Raw genomic sequence first — 24,851 nt, 5'->3', positions numbered from 1 at the left:
AGGAAAAATGTAATTTTGAAAAATTATGTCTTGCAACTGTGCTCAAAACTACGAAAGATTCCGCTCAACATGTGAAATACCTTTCGTGTTTCAAGGACAATGGACTGCTCCGTTATCACCATTCATCGTGCGCATATATATTGCACACCGGCGCTCTTTAAACCTTTTAAGTCAGCAACACGCTGTCGTACCGCCAACTGGAATGGAAAGGCTCTTAGCAGGTGCTTTAGGTGGGCGTGTTCAACCGCGATATAGTACCTTTTAACCGCGGAAACGCAGTAGAAAGCACGGCCCCGTCGACCCTTTTCCTTCTCTTTTTATCTCCATCTTTCTTTTCTTTCATTGCATCGGCCACCCCAGGAACAAAACTTTCTCGCGATCCCTTTTTAGATCTTTACAGCGTGTAAAAAATAATGAAGTTTCAAGATACGTTTGAAAATACGCGATTCACCTCCAACGTTACTATATATTCGATACCCCCGAACATGTACGTCCAATATTTATATATATTCCACTTTTTTCAAAATCTCATCACGTATCATTCTATTTATAACGTATGCATAAAAGCTAAGCGTACATTTGCTTCTTGAATACGTGCCAGCTTAAAAGCCGGAAACATTCCGCGAAAGATCCAAAAGCGAATCGCGTCTAGCCGAAAGAAATTCCGGAAAAAAGTCAGCGCTCTAAATATTACAATCCCTCTGCTCGAACGCGAACCGTCACGTTGGACCCCTCGCGTGCATACAAGGCGTTCTATCCGCGACGCGCGATGCGCGGAAACCCTGTAGCTCGCCATAAAGAAAATCCGTGACGGGTCTAGCTTCCGGCCTTCCTCCAGAAATCTACCCTTTCCTTTTACCACGCACCCCGTACGTCTTTCTCCCAAAAAGTATCGCCCGAGCTATACCAACCCTCTTGCATATGTATACATCATCCCTCTTCTCGCGCAGCGGGAAACTCCCGGAGCTTCGATGAATCTGTCTTCGCCCTCTAATGGAAAAATGCGTTTCTCAAAAATATTGTATTGGAAATTTTCAGGTTTCGCGAAATCTATCGCCGATTTGGCTTTTTGTTTCAATATTTAAAATATTTACAATATTGAACATTTTTTGCAATATTGTTAATAAAATCTGTGATATTATTACCGTAAGATTTTTATTTTAATCGTATTATTTTAAAGTGGAATTAAAATGACTCTGAATGTTTTGCGACGCCGCGTCACGATGAAGGATGATACGGTTAATCACAAGCACACGTTATTACAGCGGATATAAGTTAGCCTTTTGCTAATCAATATTTAATAATACGTTGCATGTTATGGCCAATCGATAAGAAAAACTAGTTTAACTATGGCGCGGCGGATGAAATAATTATTAGCGTTGATTGATACCTATAGTGAAACACGATGAATTTGCAAAAATTGGTCAAACCGTTGAGATTAAAAAAAAAAAAAGAAAGACAATTACACACACAACACACATTTTGTCGGTTTAATATCACTTTGATTATTATCTGGAAATTACCACAATATTGATTGAACTGCTATTTCGATTGACCAACATCGTAGGTTGAAACATATAACTAATACTATTTATATCACAATATAATAGGTAAATCGACAACATATTTATTAAAAGATATTTATACGATTATTTCTTCTTCGAAAGTATACAATATATATATAGGATAATTGTGACATTACAATATTTTCCAACGAGAAAATAAATGCAAAGAAAAAATTATGGTAATTTAATATTTATTTTCAATGGAAATACGGAACTTTGTAAAATTTCTCGATCGATTTTTTATTATTTAAAAATTTTATTTTTTATTATTTTTTTCTCTCTTTTCTTCATTTCCGAAAATATATTTATAAAATACAAAAACTGCAAATATGTTTTGATTAAAACAATACAGAAAGATATTTATTTGAAATCAAATGTATACTCTCTAGTAGGCCGGATTAATATAATACACGGCTGTGAATATACACATCAATATCCGCTGCAAAATCCAATTTTACTAATCCATTATTTGTTTGAAATTCAATCACTGGTAAATCATCCATTTTCGGAAAAGTCGAAAATTGATTATCTACAATGTAAAATCAAATCATAGTCTGAAAGGGCTATCTGTATCATTGCATACATATGTGATTCGCTCCCGATATTGGAACGGCATCTGTCGTTTCCCCGTTTTCCTTGAAGCTGCATGAGAGTAACACCATGTGAGAAGTTTTCTTCTCTTCGACAGACTACCCAGTATGAGAAACAAGAAGAAAAGTGTGCGGCGGAACGAATGGAACTGCTCCAACGGCGGGAGAGTTTTACCGTAATATTTGAGATCATTTGAAATACTTTCAAAGGGTGGGCTTGTGTCCAGCAGACGAAAAAGAGAAAGAAAGAGAGGAAAGAAAAAAAGAGTATACAGACATCGTGTCTCGATCTCCATTCCGAAAGAAGACCTTCTTGCGCGATAGATCCACCTTCACATGTCTCTCTATTTTTTTCTCTACAAGCACACTCGCAACTTTATAAATCGATACAATTTCGTAAATAAACTTCGTTTGAAAAATATCCGTTGGGTACCTTTTATAACGCGATGCTATTATTACTTTGTTCGATAAAATAATACCGCAAGTATTGACGTGCTTTTGAAATAGATATCTATTTATTTCACGTTAGTTTATATCTCGTTACGTCTATCTCAGCGAATTAATATAGAATAGTTCTTTTTTTATTCAACTGTTCTATATACAAATCACTCTATTTTAAATTTCTTCAATTTTATATCTCTGAACTTTTATCCAATACCTCTACATCTTTCTTCTTCTTTAATTCGGAAATGTTAATTTTTCTTAAAAAATTGTAATTAAAACCTGAAAAAATAACGTAAAAATGGCTCTTTTTCACTACATTTAGTTGAAGCTTTCAGTTTCGTTGTTCCGAACCGGATTCTCTTTTCGCGTTTGTCAGGGGCAATGACAGGATATTAAAGTAGGAATAACGCGTAGACTGCAGACGGTAAATATCCGGTGGTGCTCGGCTTGCCTGATGTTCACAATGAACAGACGGATAAGCTTCGCACAGCCAAAAGGATTCCCGAGCCGGACATGGGCGGCTGAGAATCTCCGTATGGAAATGCACCGCAAAGTTTATTGCACGCCCGCTATGAAGCGCCGGTAGTCGAGATAATAGCGTTGATGAGGAAGATATAAATTACTCGGTGCTGCGAACAAGTGACAAAGGCGAGCGAGCTGCAATTTTCCTTCCTTTCGCGATTGATCGAGCACGCGTTTCGTGGTGAAATTATATATGCAGAGGTGCAACAATGAGCGATGCAACAACTATTTTCAAATCCTCGTTCCTATTTTTTGTGACATTAATTTATACAACGTATAAATTGTATTGATGCATACATGTAAATGAAAAATGTTTTTGAAATTGAAATATTTTTGCAAATGTATAGATAGGCAAACAATAGATACGTATGTATGTATATTAATAGGTATGTCTTTTTTTATAGAGAGAATATTTAAAACATATGCGCACAATTTCCTGGAATGAAAAATACCTCGAAAATTGCATATTTCCTTAGGTGTTATGCTAATCAAAAGTTTTACAGAGATCTTATATTCCTTGACGGAGTAGCCGCAAAACTGAAGTAACTTCTCGAGAATTTAGGGTTCTAATATAAAGGGACTACCCGAGAATTTATGAATTTCAATGACGAAAGGCAATATCGCGCGGCTATTCTTTATTGTAGCTAATAAAGAAGGCTTTAGGTCAAAGTTTATACGGAGGTCATTTTTTCTTACCCACGATTAAATCATTTTTCTTTTTCTCGAAACATTTTAATTGTTAAAATTTGGTAGCGGAAACGGATTATGACACTCGAAACTTTTTGCGCAAATTTTGAAAAAGCGAACGCTTACAAACTTGCTTTAAATGGAAATTGCAAACTTACTTTAAATGGAGCGTTTAGTTCAAATATTTCTATTATAATGTTATAACAGAACTAGCACGAACAATTAACTAATTCAATTGGATCTATAAACAAAATAATTTTAACTTGGAATATTTCAGAAGGAAATAAAAGAAAGCACATTTTTTTCTGATATATTTTTTACAAATAAATAATATTTTTAAAAAATTGTTTTTCAACTCTTAAGCTTTCTTCCTTTCTTCCTCGAGTTAAAAAATTCACAAGCTAATTACTTTGCATATAATGTGTGTAAGAAATCTGTTCTCTAAATAAGCATGTTCTGTTTGATAGCAGCGATAGCAGGGAAAGACGATTCTACATCGTCGAGCAAAATCGAGACATTTGTGAGAAATAGCCGAAACTACGTCGAGTGTGAAAATATTTGGAACGGACACAAGAGCTCTTTGACTTTGACCCGGATCGAACGGTTCTCGATTTTCTGCATCTGGAAAAACCTTGTTTGCCAAGAAGGAAAAAAGACTAGGATGTGAATACGAGGGATATGAGAAGATCGTAAACGAGAATAGAGAGAAAGAGAGAGAGAGAAAAGCGTAGGCGCGCTGCGGAGACTCCATCGGTAGTCTGGCTGGTGGATCCTCTCGTAAAAGTGAGCCCGGGAGAGTAATAAAAGGAGCGACAGATAAGCCGCTTCGTATTGCCGTTCGATCGATGGCATGTTGCATTGACGTACGTATATGTATATGCCGAGCGAATTCGCGCCGAATATATTTTTCGATAATTCCCGAATTCTTCGCCGATACGTAATTCTCCGTAATCTACGATTGAGAATAGATCCCGCAAGATTTATTTCGTCCCGATAAGGTGAAATCGACTTGTAGGTTTCGGCGGAAGGTTCCGCTCTTTTGAAACCGAATTTATTTCAAACTTTCAGGGATTAACTGGTTTTTGCATTTACGAGACATCGTTATTTTTTCTTTTTTTTTTTTGGTCAACAGAGTCCACGTTACTAAACTCCTTGCGCCAAAAGCCTTCTCTCGTCGCATTTACATCTGCGTCATCAACACGCCCGCGCGCTTACGCTCACGCATTCACGTCTCGGTTGAAGAAACGAAAAAGAGAGGAAGAGAAGGACGGTTCGCACACACGACCACGAAGAGGTTCAACGACCTGCGGGAATGCCGGTACACCAGTAAAGGCTATCGTTTTAAACCGTGTTCGGCAATCTCGTAAGACTCTTCGCCACTGCTGTAGAGACGTACTTTTGATAACGGCCGACCACGAAGAGGGATTATGAGAGATCGGTGGCGAGAGCTGCAACGGGATAAAGAGATGACGTGTGTACAAAACGAGTGTGCAACTAAAACCGATATAATTTCAGCGAGCTCGAATGCTCTGGATGTAACAAGAAAGATACTACCGATTATCGCGTATCTTTTGTATCCGCTACAAATAAATAGAAAAAAAAAGAAGCTTGCTTGCTCGCGTGCTTGATGTAGCACACTGAAATTAGAACCTGTCGAAGTTATGTACCAGTTTCGCGCTCGTTGCACGCTCTACCTGCAGGTGGTTTATAACCAGAACGGTTAACCAGTTCGCTACAAATTATACTTGACCTACATACATACATATAGCACGGCGCCAACATTCATTTCGATCGTTGCCAAACTCGCACCACTATCATGAATGGGAAAACGAAACGTGGGCGAATAGATCGACTTTCCACAATTGCCCGACGAATTCGCGCTGAATCGTAATTCGGAGATGTACCGGTCGAACGTGATTTTCGTTCTTTGTTCTTCGACGAACCGAGTCGATTTCGTCGCTTCGGACGATTTCGTTTAACGCGAAAGAGTTAAAAGCGTACATTTGGATTTTGTTTGTCCTTTCCCTCGTTTTCCCGAACGAAGCCCTCTTTCACAAATCAATGCCAATCGTGGTAATCGCGAACAACGGCATTAAAAGATCCCTCGTGGTCGGCCTGGAGCAGGAAGGAAGATTAAGCTTTCGTCATCTTTCTTTATTTGAACCTTCGTGATAAAAGAGCGTCACAAAATACCAGAACGAGAGAGAGAGAGAGGGATGAAGGGGAGAGAAAGAGAGAAAGAGAGAATCAGTGAAAGAGGTCGGCGACTACGCGTCCCCGAAATCAATATGGATACCTACACGTATGCGATATATTCCCGCACGTGCTTGTGCGTTTCGGGACCTTTCGACATGTCTATAGGGTGGTCAACATATCAAGGGTGGAAAGACGCCCTTCTCTGTGACAAACTGCCCCATTCGTCGTAATTCACGCAAACGAACTCGATGCTTTCTACGTCATTGGCTATTGTGACAAATTTATACTTTTGTATACTCATTACTTATTTTCGTCTCATTAATGTATCAATGACAAAATTGTGTGTGCAACGAGATTCTTGCTCGGATAATCAAGAATTGTTTTTAGAAAGAAGTCGATGTCACGAAATTTTCAGGATAATATTGAAGTAATCGTATTAGATCTTGATATTGATGATTAACGAGTCACTTCTTCAAAGTAAATTTATGGAAAATTTTCATAGGTAATATATCATTGTTGAATTTTGTTCAAACAATTCCCGATTGTTCGTTGTCACGCACTCTTGCCTACTTTAAAGATCGTATTTCTTTGACACGACTGCCTTTGTCATAGCTTTAATAACTCAGCAAGACACAGAAACCTGAGAAAAAGAAACCCAAGGTATGCCACATCATGCCGCTGTAGAATGCGTTTATTGGATTTTTCCCGACTAAATTACATTCCTCACGATGGTTTATCGATTTGATTTTGAATTTTAAGAGCGCGTCGTGATTTCTTTAACGCTCCCATATTACAAAGTAAAAACGTAATTAATAAATATACAAAAAATTACTCTAATAAATTGACATGATAAAATCTAGAAAAATATACAAAATAAGGATATATTATAAAGTTATAGAAATATTGTATGATTGAATTGCAATACCTTTGATGAAAGGAATAATGGATATTTCGAATTCATAGGAATTTCAGAGAACTGTTTCGAATAAAACGATTTTTCTTTTGGCACGACGTATTTCCGTTAAACGATATTGTGTCGGTACAATGTGCCTCAGCTGGATATCTCCCGCGAAAAAATGCGGACCACTGCATGACACCTCGTGAAAGTATCTCATATAATTGGCAATTAAAGCAGGTAGCTTTGACAACCTACCTATCCGTGATACTTGAAATCCCGTGTATGTGTTAAAGGGAACCGCAAAATTGTTCGCGGGACTGTTCTAACTTTGGCAAATAAATTTCCGTTAATTCGCGCGTTGCTACTTTTTTGTAACACTCCCTCGAAATAAATGCCATCCAATGATTTCGTTTCAATTTAAACTTGGGACAAAGGCTACGAAAGACCCTTTGAAAGTTTCCGCTGTAAATTTTCGTTTTACCGTAACAAAGTGTCCTTTGAGCGGGAAAACGAACTATGATAAAAACCACACGAAACAACTTGAGTGTTTCGATGGACTGCCGTTTTATGCATATCAAAATTTTCAAAACATTCTCATGAACGGTTGTTTATTTAAGTGGCGCTTTATAAACAAAGTTTGTAATATCGAGCTATTTGTATTTAATTTAAAAGATATGTGAAACCAAACAAATTTCAAGCGATTTATAGAAATTTTTAACGATAAATAATATATATATATACATATAATAAACAAAATTAATCTTTTTATCGATTTAAACGAGTTAAAGTTTTATTTGTGTGTCTTGCGTCAAATTTAAAATATATCAAAATATAGCAAATTATTTTTTAATTTAGTTTCAAAAATAAAATATGCGTTGCATGTTTGTTTTATGCTACTTTTTAGTCTCGTTCATAAGAGATTTTCGCGATGATTATATAATAATATTTTATTATTCTCGGAATTTTATGATTAATAAAAGTCAAGAAAAAGAATCGCATGTCCGTTAATTTAATCGTTTCGTGATTTCCAATCTTTCTTTTAAGTACGTACTAATCCTTCCCACTTGGGAGACACCAAATAGTTCGGTATTAAACTCAAATAAACGAAACTCTATTATTATCACTTACCTTTATCTTACGAGCACTCATTACTTATGTAAGCGTAGAGTTATTAAATAATGTATCGATTCTTAATAAATTCTCTATATGAGAATGATATAACTTGCAGGAATTCATTTAAATTTAACAATAAATCTAAAGTGTATAAACAGGCAATAAGAGCCAAATCGCGGATGACAGTGCGTTATCCCAACAAAATTAAAATTTTTTCGTTAGAATTAAATACAAAATTTGTATTTAATTGTTAAATTTTTTTTAATTTAACAATATTTAATTTAAGGAACAATGATAAACTCGGCAAAAAATATGAAATTTGAATTATGCATTATTGGATAATATATTATTTGCATGACTGTAGAGTTAGTTTGTTAAATTAATTAGTTTGAGCACAGATCTTGGTTAGGATATTCTGATATCAGAATTCTCTTTGATAATTAATTTTGTCTGGACAAACATAAATAATGTTCTTACTTGCAGCCAGTGTGTAAATAAAACGTATAAATACTGAAAAAATAAATCAATAATCGTTTCAATCGTATCATATATGTATATATTAGAAAAACAAGCTTGCACGAAAATAAAACGATAAAAATCACTTGAAGTTTAATATATATATCTTATAAGTATATTGAATCCTCCATTAAAGTAATTACATTTATCGCAACAAAAAAGAAAAATTTACGGTGATTGCCACTTTAAAATAAAATATAAACACATTAGTAAAATCAAGAAAAATATTGATAATAGCCGAAAAATTTGTTAAATAAATAAAATAAATTTCTAAAATTTTACATCTTACATATTACTTTAATATAACAAAATACACGTTAAAAATATTGATATTCGAGTGGCTACTAGCATAGGCGACTCAGACGAAGCCTCTCTCAACCAACCGAGCGTGATTTTCGCCTCATTTACGTCGACCGTATAAATATAAATGTTGCAGGGGCGTAGACGAGATGTATGCGCATTTACGGCATGTTACACTAAACCCTTCTTTGAAAGTCTGATCTTCTCTACGACGGAATATAACAATGGGGATGATTTACGAAAGCGTGCATTGAGTGGGAATGATCGTTGAGCACAGGGAGGCAAACGATTCGTCGAATTTACGACTCATTACATTGGAGATTGCTCATATCCTCCGATTTCGTTGCCACGAATCACATTTATCGTATTTATAAACAAGGAGGATTGATATTTCATAATCATATAATATAAAAATGTATTATCTAAATTTTACCGAATTTTCATGAATCGATGAAAAAATTAATTATTTCTTCTGCTTTAAATATTATATAAAAACCTTTTTTAGTCATAAAGATGTCTAAATCCTACTTTAATCATGATAATTTTTCTGTAATGAAAGATGCAGCAATGAGCACGATTGCTGGCTTTATTATTCCTGTATGCTTTTCCACGACGCACGTCCTTCCAGGAATGTACAGATGATACATTAATTAGCATCCTAATTAGCATGGCACGTAATACACAAGGGGAATCTTGGTATCCGAATAGCCTTGCCAAGATCAACTCAAGCCTACATTGAAGCAGACCAATTAACAATTATAATTGGAAGCGTATTAACAATATATGCATATTTCTTATCTTTCCTTTATGTTTTCTAATTAATGCATAATTGACATTTGAATAATAACATGGATAATTTTATAATAATTTATATATCGATAATTAATAATTTGGACGATATTTTAAAACGATATACCATATACGGGACACCTTTAATAGAGTAGTATTATGCGGAAAAAGTGCCACAAGTAGCAAGGAAACAATGTACACAAACGTTTTCCCACACACGTGCATCCGCACGTTTCACGTACATCGGAGATTAAGTAACTTTCTAGCACGAGAATTATTCTCGTTCGTAGGCAAATATTCAACTCTGATGAAATTCAAAGCCGAAATTTTGCTGATCCCTTCAGGGTTGAGAGTCAGGTTTACGGTAATATAGCGGAAAGCTTATAATAATTCCTTCTAATATAAAGACTCAGTTTAATTCCTTCAGCACATATGGTATTCGATTTCAATTCGAGCCAATTAGAAAATGTGTTTACCGACGATCGTAAGTGATATTAAATATTGATTGAACGTAAAATACAAGATGAAAGAGAAATAATGTCACTATGAGATCAATATAAAATCGACACAGTATTTTCTTGTGTAAAATACAATCGGGGAAAAAAGATGTACAGTTTTAAAGTAATGTAAATGTTTTAAAAAGTTGTGAATCTATATAGTTCCATGCTCATCTTGTATACAATTTGAATATAAAACTAGTGGATTCATCATGCATGCAAAACGGGAAAACAAACAAGGCGAAAATGGAACCGCTGGTATATGGTTGCGCGCCATTATCCTAGGATCTTATTGCTTCTTATTATGCGAGAAGGCGTGCTAGAATAATTCGTCTTGCCGCGCATTACCGGAAGAAGCGGGTTTTATACTATCGCCGGAAGGAAAACAATGTCACTTCAGACGCATAATTTGCTATTCTCGTATAATAATAAGATTCTTACGGGAAATGATGCGAAATTAGAAATGGTTTTTTGCGCATGCAGGATCACGAGGGAGTACTTACCCTGAAGATCTCCAGTTGGGATCGTACAAAGTCCGCGCGACTGGCAATGTCAGGAATCGTCACAGGAAACGAACCCATGTACTGTAACAGAAAGAATTTCGTGTTAGATTAGGCATAGCTTTCACTTTTACATTTTTCAAAGAATTTTAAAATAATATAATTTATAAAAGCTCTTTAGAAAATTTTAATCTACAAAATAAAAAAGGCAATAAGAGCTACATAAGTTCTATACTAGAAATATATTTGTGAAACGATTTATAACATAAATTATTAAAAATTATACAGAAGTAAGTTCAATTCGTCGTACGTTTCGGTTGTCTTTTCCAATCCTTCTTCAGCGCAATTAATAATTAAAATATTAGTATAAATTAACAATAAATTATTCATCGATGTCATTATAATAAAAATGAAAATGTCCGGAGTCAAGTCATATCAAGAGATATACTAAAAAATGCTCTTGCTTTATAAATGCGTTGATCTCGGGCGTTAGCATATGACTTGACTCCAGACATTTTTATTTTTATTATAATGACATCGATGAATAATTTATTGTTAATTTATACTAATATTTTAATTATTAATTGCGCTGAAGAAGGTTGGAAAAGACAACCAAAACGTACGACGAATTGAACTTACTTCTGTATAATTTTTAATAATTTATGTTATAAATCGTTTCACAAATATATTTCTAGTATAGAACTTATGTAGCTTTTATTGCCTTTTTTATTTTGTAGATTAAAATTTTAAAAGATTCAAAAGTGCCACCAAATTTAACTTTATATTAGAAATAGAAAAATTTCATATTAAAACACGAAAATTCTAAAACTTTTTCAATAGAAAATATGCGTGTTTAATATTGTAATTAAAATACCCTAAACACGCCTGTCATTCTGTATTATCCCCATTACACGTGCTTAATAAAATGTTATATTACGTGTTCGTGTTTTTTATCCAACATATCTTTCTTATAGCTATTATATTTTTGCCGAGAAATAATTATCGGCTTGTCGACGTAACTGTGGTTTGAAGGGTCGCCAGCTCGGTTAAAGGAAAAGCTGCCAGACAGCAAAGTCACATAGCACGAAAACTATAACGTCACGCACACGACATTGGAAAACAATAAAGGCAGACATCGGCCTAACCTACGACAAGAATTTAATTTCCTTTTTCCGTTTCCAGGATGTTCGCGCACCGGAACGTATGCCCTCCTTCATCGTAGACCCTCTATTTCCTTCCAATAAATTTGGCTGGCGATCATTTCTACCCTCGCGCGTCTCGAAACGAAATTTTCGAAATTTCGTTTCTACTCTTGATCGATAGACAACCACTTTTCTCTCGATTCAAAGAAAGGTTGCTAAGATTTCTCCTCAAAAATTTCCGTCGACTACGTTTCTCTAAATTGAAATATTCTGTAAGCATGCAACAACAATATTATAGATGTATATTAAACAGTACGGTTGTTCATATTTTGTAACAATCTCTTTAATACTTTTGAAAAAAAAAAAAAAACTTTTCGAAATTAAGAACTATATCCATTACGGGAGCGTATATATCTTGCCTGGTCAAATGTGTCGTACAACGATTATATGATCGATAAAAATACACCCTTTCCAAACAACGACAATAAATAAAAACCTAAGGGTGGATTCTAGGGACGTAATAAATAACAGTAGCTAACGCAATTATGTGCTATATAAAAGGCGAACGCACACTTTTCTTTCCCATAAACCGTAGAAAGAATATCGAATCACCAATTATGTGCAACTAATAAGAAAGAGGTACAATTTCAAATAAAATTATTAAAGAGACAAATCCATCACGTAACAGCGGCAAGTTTAATGGAAAGAAAATTACGAATTAAATTCTGGTGGAAAATATAATGCATTAATGCACATGATTTACGATTCTCTGACGATTCTTGCGTTTGCGAATGTTTCCTAGCTGACAGCATTTTGTGATCGGTAGATCCGTATCGCAATATAATCCTGGTTTTAATCCCCCCGGATGATTCTCATTGTTGTGTTTCATCGAACTTGTCTCTGGGAGGATCTTCTCCCGGAATTGCTGGGATTTTCCTGAATTATTATGCCACTGTAGAGGAGCGACTGGAATATCCACCGAGAGAATTCCACAGGGAATGGATGTTTTATAAAAATATCGGGATGGAATAAGCTGTTATTGTTATGAATACTGAGAACGTGATATTATCTTTTTTCCCTAACTATTCATAGGTCAATATTGAAAAGCAGAGATGCAAAATAATTTCAATATATTCGAGATGAAAAAATATCTTTTTCCGATAAAACATTTTTAATAAAATAAAAACAATCACTTTAATTATTCTGTACCTACGTACTTGCTGGAAATATTAAATTTACCTCTCGTGCGAAAAATAAGTATTTTATAAATCTTTCTCTCTCTTTCACTCCAGACACATTTTTTTCTTATATTTTCAAACTAATTAAATTTTTTCCATGTATTTAATAAAACGTACGTCCTGCACATGCATATAATTTCTTTCATTATAGCCTAGTTTTGTGATAAAAGTCGATTCCGCGCAAACAGCAGTGCTATTATTATTGCAATTACCGCATTTCCACTAGCGCGAGCAATCGGTCGTGCTAATATCTTGCGGGCATTAAAACGAGCGTTAAAACGAATCGATTGAACGATCACGACAATCGAAGAATGTAAAAGCCCCGTTTCTCCACGACGCTCTCCGCTGCCGCATGGTGCTGCTGCCAATGTGAGGGATCGTTACGATTATTACGGCACCATAAATCCACGATATATTTCACGGTGGCGAAATACACTGCTTATTTTATTCGATCGTTTATATCCCGCTTGAGCTACGAGGCTCTTCTCCACATGCGTGTAAGTACAAGCCATAGATGATGCAATGACGCTGTTATCCATTTTCTGATTTAATATGTAAAGCGAGATTATTTCATATATTTCGATATTATGTGTGCATATGCTTTTCGTAATTCAATTAATTATGATAATGACTGCGCATGCACGATAAATAAAGAAGATGTAGATTAAAAGAGATATTAAAGGATTTTTTAAATTTCTTTAACATAAATTATCACTTTTTTTCTATGATTTGATTTTCTCATTTATAGTTTACCTCACTCGAATTCTTGTGTTTTAATAATTCCTACTTATTCGCCGTTTTAACGACACATTTGGTTAAGTGTTTGCCGTTTTGTAGAAGCCCGATAACTGGTAGAAAGTCAGACGAAAATAATCGTAACTCTTTCCGCGCTCTCATCGTGCCCTGGTGGAAATTGCGGCATATACGAGAGGCTAACGAGCTCGTTGACGAAATTTTCGTCACTATAGCACCATGGAGTACCTAATTTCGTCAGAATGCCGGGCCGAGAACACTTGTTCCACTTTTGTTGGAGAACCAAACCGCGGTTGCGCGGAAACCGACATAATCTGTTCTTCTTTTACCGAGCAAATTTTATCATAACAATAAAAATCTCACCTGTTGCAACACGTTTCATAAATAAATTTAAATACACATTTTACGCGCGGCAAACTTTCTCACTTGTACGGTAGTATTTTTGCATTTTAATAACTGGATATTATTAATACATATTTATATGTACGTATTACTTTAATTATGTGTATTTGCAATTTTTTAACATTTGTTTGTATGTCAAATATTTGTATTACTATCAAAATCTATAACATTGATTGGAAATATTAAATCGGTTATCACAACTTTACCAAATTATTATAAAATAACGGCACATCGTATTGACGGATGTTTTAATGGATCCTATATGAGGATATCATTCAACTACACAGCTGCCGTAATATTTTCTACGCGTGTTTACTGCGAACGGATGATTGCCGTTTAACAGTAAATCCGTTTATATCGCGGAAGGGATATCTCTCTCGCGAGAGGTGCATATCGCATATGGTCGAGAGATCACTTTCGCCGATCGTTGAATTTTGCGAAATTATGCTGGGAACTCGAAACGAGAATCGATTAACCATCGCGTGCCAGAGGCAAAATATATCAGGCACATATCGTGTCACTGTTCACTGTCGCTCTCGTGCGTTTCGAGTACTTTCACGCCATCGGAAATGCAGGTCTATATGCAATTTCGAGAGAGAAGGAATTCTATGTCAATATATACATATGTGCATATATATATATATATATATATATATATATATATTACTATATACAAATATATATATAAAACTAAGAAGTCACCAGTTGATAATTAAAAATGGTAATAATTTCATCAACCATATCTGGCTATAAGTAATATTTATTAAACTTTACGACGTTTCGGCCATGGGTTTCGACCCTTATCAAGTGCTATAAACAATTAATATATAATTAAATTGATAATATTACAAAATAATACGAATTAGGTGCTTAACTATTAATATACCAACCTACGTATTATTTTGTAATATTATCAATTTAATTATACATTAATTGTTTATAGCACTTGATAAGGGCTGAAACCCATGGCCGAAACGTCGTAAAGTTTAATAAATATTACTTATAGCCAGACATGGTTGATGAAATTATTACCATTACTATATACCTTTCAAGGCAAATATCTCTTAATAGTTTAATTAATGCTTTCTAATAAAATTCCGTTGATTATTTATAATTATAGGAGCGACAGTAGGCGCGTTTAGCCTCCTCTAATATAACAATATAAATCGCTTGCGTTACGCGTCTTTGAACAAAAGCTTTGTAGCTCTTATTAGAGATTTCCGGCTTATCTCGGATGGCCGGAAAAGGCCAAGACGAGGTGTCAGTTTCTGCGGCGATAATGCCGCATTCGTTACGTTATCGCGAGCGAAATTGCATCCGCGCGCAAGTCTGCATAGTTCGTCGCGCTTACCAAGCGTGGTCACGTTGTAACTGTTGACATTTTCGTACACTCCGTTCCTGGAGTCGTGACGGAGAATACCGACGCAGGATAGAAAGGACGTTGCGTAAAACGTGCGCAGCATTTAAATGATTCCGAGTGTGCCATCGCGAATCGAGTCATCGCTCATGAGGACGATGATTGGAAATCGATGATGAGAGATGTCCGATTGCAGAAATACTCAATTTCGATCATTAAATCGCTCGTTTCGGAAAGGACGTTCTGAAATTCTTAAATTAGACAGTACCTCGGAATAACTCGTCATTTTCAACTCGCGCATTCGTTTTCTGTGAAACTTATCGATTATTTCCCCACCTTAAAGATAACACCGTTCTAAAATTACTTTTCTTTCAGTAAAGTTAGAACTGTGTCAATCAAACTGCGACAATTAAAGTTTTATATCGTGTAACGAAAAAATAGAAAACAAAATTATATAATCTTACAAAAAGCGATTGCTAGACCAATTGATCTCTTTGGACTAAGGTAAAATGAAAATAAAAATCAAGAGCAGATTGTGGTAAAATAATCTAGATTTTTAACAATAGTAAACGCGGGACAGAAAGAACCGAATATTTGTTATTTGAGTGGATGAATCTCTGTCGCAATCCGGCTTTTACTATCGACTATGCGCGTCGAGGAGTTTTAAATTACGCTGGCATTGTACGAGTACAATGTCCTATCGGTGTGTGTTTAAAAAGACAGGAACAAAATCGCGCGTATTTCCGAATTTAAAACGAAATCTATAATATAATCATGATTATTGCAATTTTAATAAATTTAAATGTGAATTCATCTTTGGAAGTTTATCGAATGAAAAAAGTGGAGCGTTTCCGATAGAATATATCGATATCGTTAATGAAGCAAAATAATTTAAAATGAAAACATTTTTATTTTATTCATATCCTAACTGAAATGAATTTTTCATATTTTGTGTTTCAACAGAATCGACACACACGTTGAGTAATATAAAAGAAAAATCAGAATGTTTCAAAGAGAAATAACATATGATGAAACATCAATCGTGATAAAATTTGATATAGAGATGTACATGTATATTGATGTAACACTCTATTATTTACTCTCTCCTATGCAAATGTCAATCAAGCAAAATTTCAAATCCATAAAATTGAAGTATCTTAAATTAATAAACGACGTTATATATATATTGCAATAGTATATAATATATTATATATTACTGTATGACATTTAAAAATTGGACATTTAAATTGATAAAATATCTTCTATACAAATATGTCATACAATGTTAATATTTTCAAAATCAAAGTATCAATTTATTTCGAGATCAGCACAATTCTTTTTTCCTGAAAATATAAAAACTCTCAAAGTGTAAATATTGGAATCGTTCTTCTCAGCTTATTGATTGCTCAAGTTTGAGACTATTTTAAACTTAGCCAGTTCGCGAATAAAGAAACGAGGTGAAATATAGAGATTTATATCCATTCGCTTCCTTAGGGTGCGAATGCGGAAAGGAAGCGCAAAGAAAGATTCCCTATAATGTATGCGCATTCTCGCATCTTCACGTTCGCACGAAACGAAACGAAACGAAACGAGACGAGACGAGACAGAACGGATGCATACGACGATGCACACTGCGCGAGATTCCGTGCAAAATGCGACCGCGTGCGTATCACGAACGTTGCGTCCAGCCGTCTATCGGAAAAGGAAGCAGAAGAGGAAGAGAGTCGTACATGAAAATTACATACCCCGTTTGTGTGACTTGCGCTTAAAAGGCCTCGGACGAATAACTGTAGTCAGCTAAAAGCCTCTTGTACGTCAATGCCACGTTTACATCTCGTAGCCTACATGGAAGTGTAATACTTTCCCATCATTTCTCGGTAATCACTCGCTTTGTTACACAATTGTCGTAGAAATGATACAAATTAATAGACGGATACACGGGCACTTTTTCCGACAATTTTTTCATTGATTTTTGTGTTATTAAAAAATTTATTACAATCATCCTTCCGTTTTCGCGCAATCGCAATCGTGATTTATCTTATAAGTACCTTAACTACGATTAATGAATCATGATAAAATTCACCTTAGCTGCGATGAATCTCTTCGAGAACGTTTCTGCCATAATAAGCATACATCACTTCCCATCTGATCGGCACCGATTATATTTTCTTAAGAATACATTAAATACATTCAAGATAAAACTTGAAGCGGAAATATACAAAAGGAGCTGTTTTTTTTTTAGTTTACACATCACTGTGATGCATTTTCACTGCACTTTTTATTTTACACCGTGCGATACGAAAAGTTTCACTATCGCGTTATTTCTACCGTCACTTTTCAAAAAAAAATCACGAACGCGCGCGATGCATCCAGAAAAAATTTCCAATATAATCCTTTTCAAGTTTAAGCGCCTAGCTTCACAATCCATCGAGAAAAAAAATTCGAACGTCGATAACATCAACAAGAAATTTTTAGCGCTTTAAAACGGGTATATTAATTATAATTCAATTTGATTATTGTAGAATTAAACCGATATATATTTTAATATAAAGCTATATTTTTCAGATTTTTCACGATTAAAATAAGGTATTTCTCGTCAACTGGAGAAAAAAGACCGGTCGACCTTTAGACGTTAATGATAGTCGGAATGACATTTGCAACTGCAACTCCTTTACCTCGTCAACCAATTCGAACGTAAGTATGTGAAGAAACTAAAGAATAAATTTGTTATGCGCACAAAAACATATTTAAATTAAATAAGTGACAATCAATAATAATTTATCATTTATTTTAAATTGAAACTCAACTAAAAAAATGCGAAAAGAAACAAAGCACAAGTTTTAGCATTATTTAACTGAATTGTTCCTTAATATTTTTATTTAAAACTTTGCAGTTTTTATAACTAAAAAAAATTGAAAAAAGAGAATAATAATGATACATATAAAATTTTCACATAATGTTACTTGATAACGTTATATTAATGTTCTTTTATGAGAATATATTGTGCAATTAAATAAGAGAATGCTTACTGTTACAAAGAAGATGGATAAAAATAAAGATTAATTTTATATTTTTGCTTCAGTATTACAAACTAATCTTATATATTGTATAGTAAGAAAAGCACAGTTATCAATTAAATATCAAACACAATCAATTTCAATAAATGACATATTTTGAAAAATAACTGCTCGAATTGTTGAAATTTGCATCAGTTGCAGCTGAACATTTACAGTACGACTATATGAATATAGAAAAAAATAGCATAGTACATAAAACAAGCTCGTAAAATGCACATCTTTCTCTGTGATATATTTTTTTCAATTTCCGAAAAGCGAACAAATTAAATATTTACGAAGATTTGCTTGAAATATAATGTTGCTGTTACAAACGTGCATAAATTTTAAACTAGAGCTTTCAGTTATTGCTTGAGTAAAGTTACTTCGATTTTCTGTTTCAGAGTTTCACGAGAAAACTGTTGCAACTACCATTTTATTTGAGTGCTACGTCCTCGTACGCTATCACACATGTCACGAACATTTTTCAACTCAATTGTAAAAACGAGTAATATTAAAAAATTCACTCAATATACGGAATTGCGCGCGACAATTTTTAGGAAAAAAGAAAAAACGTGCGATGGACACTATCATTCATTGGACGATCCAATATTTCAAGGTCGAGAGATCAATCCTTTCAAAATCACGATTCAATCTACAACAATCGCGTCATATTTCTGGGCCAACTATCGATAAATCAACCGTAGCACATGCATCTGAAATGTCATCTCTCTCAGCGCGATTGAATTGACGAGTCGTTTGTCCGATGGAAACGCATGAATTTCATTTGTGCGATCGTGTAACGGTGTACACCGTCAACGGTAATTAATTAATTGGAACTATTATTAAAGCGTAGCGACTAGTGCAACGACAACCACCAGATTTTCAATCGCGCATTGTATTCTCTATCACTACGTGATGCATTCACTGACAGACAGTCACCGTAGAAATATGCGTTACTCGATCAAATCATATGGTCCGCGCAACGGAGACGGTCATCGTTTGGAACGCGAGGAAGCCGAAGCACCGGTGAACGCGCGACTGGCCCGAAGGACCCGGTAAGAGGTCCCTTTACTGTGCCGAGGCCCGATCATACGGCGAACGCACGGCGCGCTCGCTAATGGCCAATGGCGCACGGATAAGAGGAAAGGACGTAGAGGATCCTAGGAAGGATCCTCGCGACGTCAAAAAAAGAGAAACTCGATGTGACGAGTGAAGCCGAAGGAAGAGAATCGAAAATCGATCATCGAAGAGAAAAAAAGAGAAAGAGAGAAAATAATCGTAAGAGGGAGAGAGAGAGAGAGAGAGAGAGAGAAAGAGTGAAGAAAGGAGGGGGTGGAGGCGAGTTTGGCAGGTCGAGCACCTGGGCGACATTACCTCTTCGCATCTTCCGACTGCTCTAGGCACCTTCGTTCTCTCTTTCTTTCCTTTTTTCTCTCATGTGCTGTCGTTTTATCCAAATTCTAGTGTATGCATCGAATGCAATAATATACTTTTGATAGCGAGTTAAAAATTTTCAATTGTCATTTTTTCTTCTCTATTACGCTGTAATTATCTTGTTCATTGATCAATTAATATTGCTATGGATGAAGCTATTCATTGCCATATTTATCAAAAATTTAATTAATGAATTATTTAATATTATTTTTCGTAATTACTCAATTATCGCAGAAATTAATTTTACTTAATTGAAAATTGTTATTCAAATACATTACATGGCTTAAAAATTGTTTGATTTTAATAAATGATCAAATTTTATCATAAATATTCGATGATTGCGATTGATCTGCGCGCTCACTTTAATGGATCGTTATATTATTGTTCTATTTCAATTTGTGTTACGCTTTGAACTTCACTGCCAGTACTGAAAATTTACGTTACATATATTACAGATTTCCAGTGCTGGCAGGGAATTTTGAAATGCAGCCTTTGATACAACATCCTGTCAGAGGACGCGCCTTATTCCGTCACGGAAGATCAAACGCGCTTCATGTTTATGGTGATCATTAAACTGAGCGATGCTATATATAATTACTTTTGTATCTTCTTGTTAATTTTGATATCGTTTATTATTTTGCGCTTATTCACTGTGACTGTCATATTAATATAATTTAAATATAATTTACAAAGTATCTCAAAATTAGCAAAAATAGAGTTATATCTAATAATATTTAATCAATTTTTGCTTGAAAAAAATCACAAAGTATTAATTCTATGCATAAATTATCAAGATATATAATATTAAAATTTAAGATATAATAGAGATAATTGTTAATTTTCTTTTTTATATACTAAAAAACTGATTGACTGAAATCAACATACTGTGACTCTTTTTTAATCAACTGCTGGACACACTATGCAATGATTGTTTTGCATAGCATTTTTTTTTCATGACAGTGATAGTTTGTATTCTCTCATGCATGATTTGCGAATTTTCTTCATTTTTCAACTTATTCGTTCATTTTTTGAACGATTCAGTTAAAAAGTAAATTCCGTGCAATTCGAATAAACTTCACACACTAAATGCTTTATTTATATGTCTCATATTCCTATGTAAGAAGCGTAACATAAGAGATTAAAAAAATACATTGTAATGCGCGTTTTGTTTCTAAAGACACAATCAGTTATTCAGCCTTTGATTCACATCACCCATGATTATAAATATTTCCGTGAAATAGGGCAATATCGTAACACGAGACATTCGAAACTACGTTTAGTAGCAATGAAAGAGAGTTAAAGGGATTTGTTAATAAAATCTCTCCGCTATGAAGTGATAAAATCATTGGGATGAATCCTCTGAAGAGTTTCTGGTAGAAGTATACACTTGCCACCTGTTATGTACATTTCGAGGTTCATATGTAATACTTTGACTGAATCATTCTTGACTCTAGGAAATAGATTTTATTTTTGTTCCTCGTAGTCTCTCTCCTATTAAAGGAAGAGATTAAGGAAATCGAGATATATATCGGAAGAAGGTGATTGTACGTGTCCTGTCTTACAATCACGAGTAACGAATCCGTACCTGGCGCCATGGTGTGTGCCATGGGATGTATGTGGTTGCACATTGACCAGTCTCCGGTCTGGCTGCAGCTGCGAACCGGTTATATACTTTCATCTGGCAGTCTTAGCACGGTGCCTAAAAGAGAATCCGATGACTATAGCTTGCGATGCACGAGACGTGCGAGGAAAAGAGAAAGGAGAGAGATGGTGGGAAAGGGGTTAATGCCTGAACCAAGGCACGCTTATGCAGCGAAATAAAGGACATCGTCTCTCTCTTCCCCCTCTCTTTTATTTTTTTTTATTTTAATTTGACATTTCTTCTGATATACTGGAAATACTCTTTCAGCGAGAAAAGAGAGTTGCATACTTCATCATGAGTGGACGATCGAGAAACTGGACTCGAGCTACGATATGAAGGTAATATTTGATGAGATCGTATGACGGTCAACTCTGATTATGATGGAAACCGCATCCTGTTTGGCTGATAATATATACATATCCGACGCATATTTGCCAGCTAACCGATTGTAAACCAATAATTTTACAGTTTTGTCAAATGCGAAAGCAACATTGAACTAACGATTATTCTTGGAAAAATATTAAGTGTATTTTTTATGAATTAATTGTAAAAAATAAGTCTGTATTATATGTATTCTTTGTGAAATGAATGAAAAAAAATGTTAACATAATCTTCGCGAAATGGCAATCACTAAATCATGACTTTTTTTTATTCTGTTAGTTCTTGTCGCAAACGAAAAATGAAGAAAGCAGTTCATCGAGTTGCAAAGAGACGCGGTACGAGATTAATAATTTATCTTCTGTCACTTAAAAGAGTACAGCTGTAATAACATACGAGGATGAGAGAATATATAAGATAACAGCAAAGAGAAAAGGAGAAAGACGGGAAAAATTGATGCGTGCATTAAAGCACGTTTTCTTTTTGTTACGATTTGTACATTGTCGCGCTTCTTTAGTATATTGAATATTAAACAGTGCAGGCGAATGATTAATAGTATTTTGACATGATAAAAAGTGACATAATTTCTAGAAAATGAAGTTTGAGAGAGACAATTAAACTTTATGCTAGAATAGATAATATATTCATTAATTGCAAGAGAATCAGACCGTAGAAGCAAACGAAGCAAAATACGAATGGAGCAAAGAAATAAATTAGAGCAACAATATCGAATTTACAATTCTCTTTTCTACAAATAGATATTTCCAACTTCTAAACTGTGAGAAAACAATATTTGCGATTCATAAATTAATAAATTGATACATAAACATATAGACTACATAAGAAACTTCAAACGTGCCTTTATATCATTCTACGCGATGACATGTTCTTTCAGAATCATTGATATGTTGTTCCAATTTTATTTAAAGAATTTTTTACGCACTGTCCACCGTATAAGCGATGTCAAGGTCTACTAGCTGGCAATTAATGTTTGAAAAGAACGTGTAGGCGATAGATTATGAGCAATTGATACAGAAAGCCTTGAGACGCGAAATGTATGACTAATATTTGAGGAGAAATGTTCAATGAAACCGGTTGGAATAAATTTAAGATAATTGCGAAAAAAATATTATTTAAATCAACATAAGAAAATAAATAATTCATATATGCGATTAGACTTATATCCTGATAAATATATATATATATATATATATATATATCTTTGATCTTAAAATTTAATTATTGATAGAAATTATTTTCCACTATCGACGTCTTCAATGCTACTTTTTTTAAATATATTCTTTTTTTAACTTCTATATATAGTCATATTTTTATTGTGTAATATATTTAAGTGTAAAAATATAATATATTGTAACTCTTTAAACATTTAAAGTCATAAGAAAACAACTTGTGACATCTGACATTCAAGGTTGAAAGTAGAAATTACTTCATCGGTTAGTCAGGTTCAACTAACTTAACTTGCAGTAGGTATAAAACATATTGTTACAAAGCCCAATAAATCACATTTTTCTGTATCTAAACATGTATCAACCTCTATCACAAATTTTTGCGAATAAATGCAATACTATTTCTGTGAACAAATGCAATAGCATTTGTTGATAGCATCTCTTGCAGATAATGTAGAATTTTATGATATTGATACTAGGACAAGCTAATTCAAAAATCAATTTTTCTTATGTCTTTATAGAATTTATATGATTTAATATAATGACTTAAATACATATTATGCACAAGCAAGATATTATTTTAGATATATACCATTGACTAAAATTATTATAAAAATGCATAAAATCAAACAATTACGATAAAATTCAAATTCCTTGCTTACGTTCTTATTTCTTATCCTTCCTACATATATACATTAATTATTTTTTTCAGAATATATTATTAATCTTAGAATATGCATTTTTAGAATCAATTTTTTTCAGATAATATTCCCAGATAGCCATAGTAATTATTATGACATCATTTTGATGCCAATATATTATGTGTGTAGTATTTTTTATATTTCTTAACAAGTATGTCTGTGCTCGTAGATAATATTTGTGCACATCTTTATAATAAAAAATTTTAATTAATTCACTTTTCTAAATCTCGTTCCGCAGCCATGCATTCTACAACTAATTTATCGCATTAATATAAATATGTTATAATTTGATTCGAATCTAAGGAATATTAATCGCAAATTATCACGCTGATAATGATATGCACTACCGTGTTTCTTGCGCGAGTCGTAAGAAGACAAAGACGGTAAGTGCCCTATACAAAATATATCTTCCCCTGCAGAGGCGGTGAGAGATGTAGTATTTTTTATATTTCTTAACAAGTATGTCTGTGCTCGTAGATAATATTTGTGCACATCTTTATAATAAAAAATTTTAATTAATTCACTTTTCTAAATCTCGTTCCGCAGCCATGCATTCTACAGCTAATTTATCGCATTAATATAAATATGTTATAATTTGATTCGAATCTAAGGAATATTAATCGCAAATTATCACGCTGATAATGATATGCACTACCGTGTTTCTTGCGCGAGTCGTAAGAAGACAAAGACGGCGAGTGCCCTCATTGTCCCTATACAAAATATATATCTTCCCCTGCAGAGGCGGTGAGATGGCACAGGTGACCGGAGGTTCCGACCAGGGGGAAAGCCCCCTGTGCACGCCTCGGGGAGCACGATGGGCTGAATTTAACTTGGAACAACCGTACGTTTTGTGGTGTTCTCTGTGCACGGTCAGTGCTCACGCCACAGAACGAATGCCGGGCAACGATGTGCGCTCTCTCGACGGGAACCACGCTGGCTTCGTT

The 24,851-nt window shown here is 34.3% G+C and overlaps 1 protein-coding gene and 1 long non-coding RNA gene across 3 annotated transcripts in view; one reads left to right on the top strand and one right to left on the bottom strand.

Annotated features, from left to right (window-relative positions):
- Positions 1–17,993, bottom strand: part of LOC114931437 (EGFR adapter protein) — a 60,906-nt gene extending 42,913 nt beyond the window's left edge. Inside the window, exons 1-3 of one of the 2 annotated variants that reach the window (XM_029303466.2) lie at positions 17,593–17,993; positions 17,255–17,350; positions 10,621–10,701 (exon numbers count right to left, since the gene is read on the bottom strand). In XM_029303466.2, coding sequence (XP_029159299.2) covers positions 10,621–10,698 — 78 coding nt within the window. In that variant the 5' untranslated portion in view covers positions 10,699–10,701; positions 17,255–17,350; positions 17,593–17,993. The remainder of the gene's footprint in view (positions 1–10,620; positions 10,702–17,254; positions 17,351–17,592) is intronic. The other variant, XM_029303464.2, reaches the window with a different exon arrangement.
- LOC114931438 (uncharacterized) lies at positions 17,105–20,097 on the top strand. The gene is made up of 3 exons (XR_003819672.2): positions 17,105–17,386; positions 18,075–18,203; positions 18,967–20,097. It is a non-coding gene; the product is annotated as an uncharacterized LOC114931438 (long non-coding RNA).
- The last annotated feature ends 4,754 nt before the right edge of the window (positions 20,098–24,851 follow it).

This window comes from Nylanderia fulva, unplaced genomic scaffold, assembly GCF_048542155.1.
Source record: "Nylanderia fulva isolate GAGA-0341 unplaced genomic scaffold, ASM4854215v1 Scaffold27, whole genome shotgun sequence".
Classification (NCBI taxonomy): Eukaryota; Metazoa; Arthropoda; class Insecta; order Hymenoptera; family Formicidae; genus Nylanderia; species Nylanderia fulva.
Note: the sequence above shows the minus strand (reverse complement) of the source record. Positions and strands in the feature narration are given on the sequence as shown.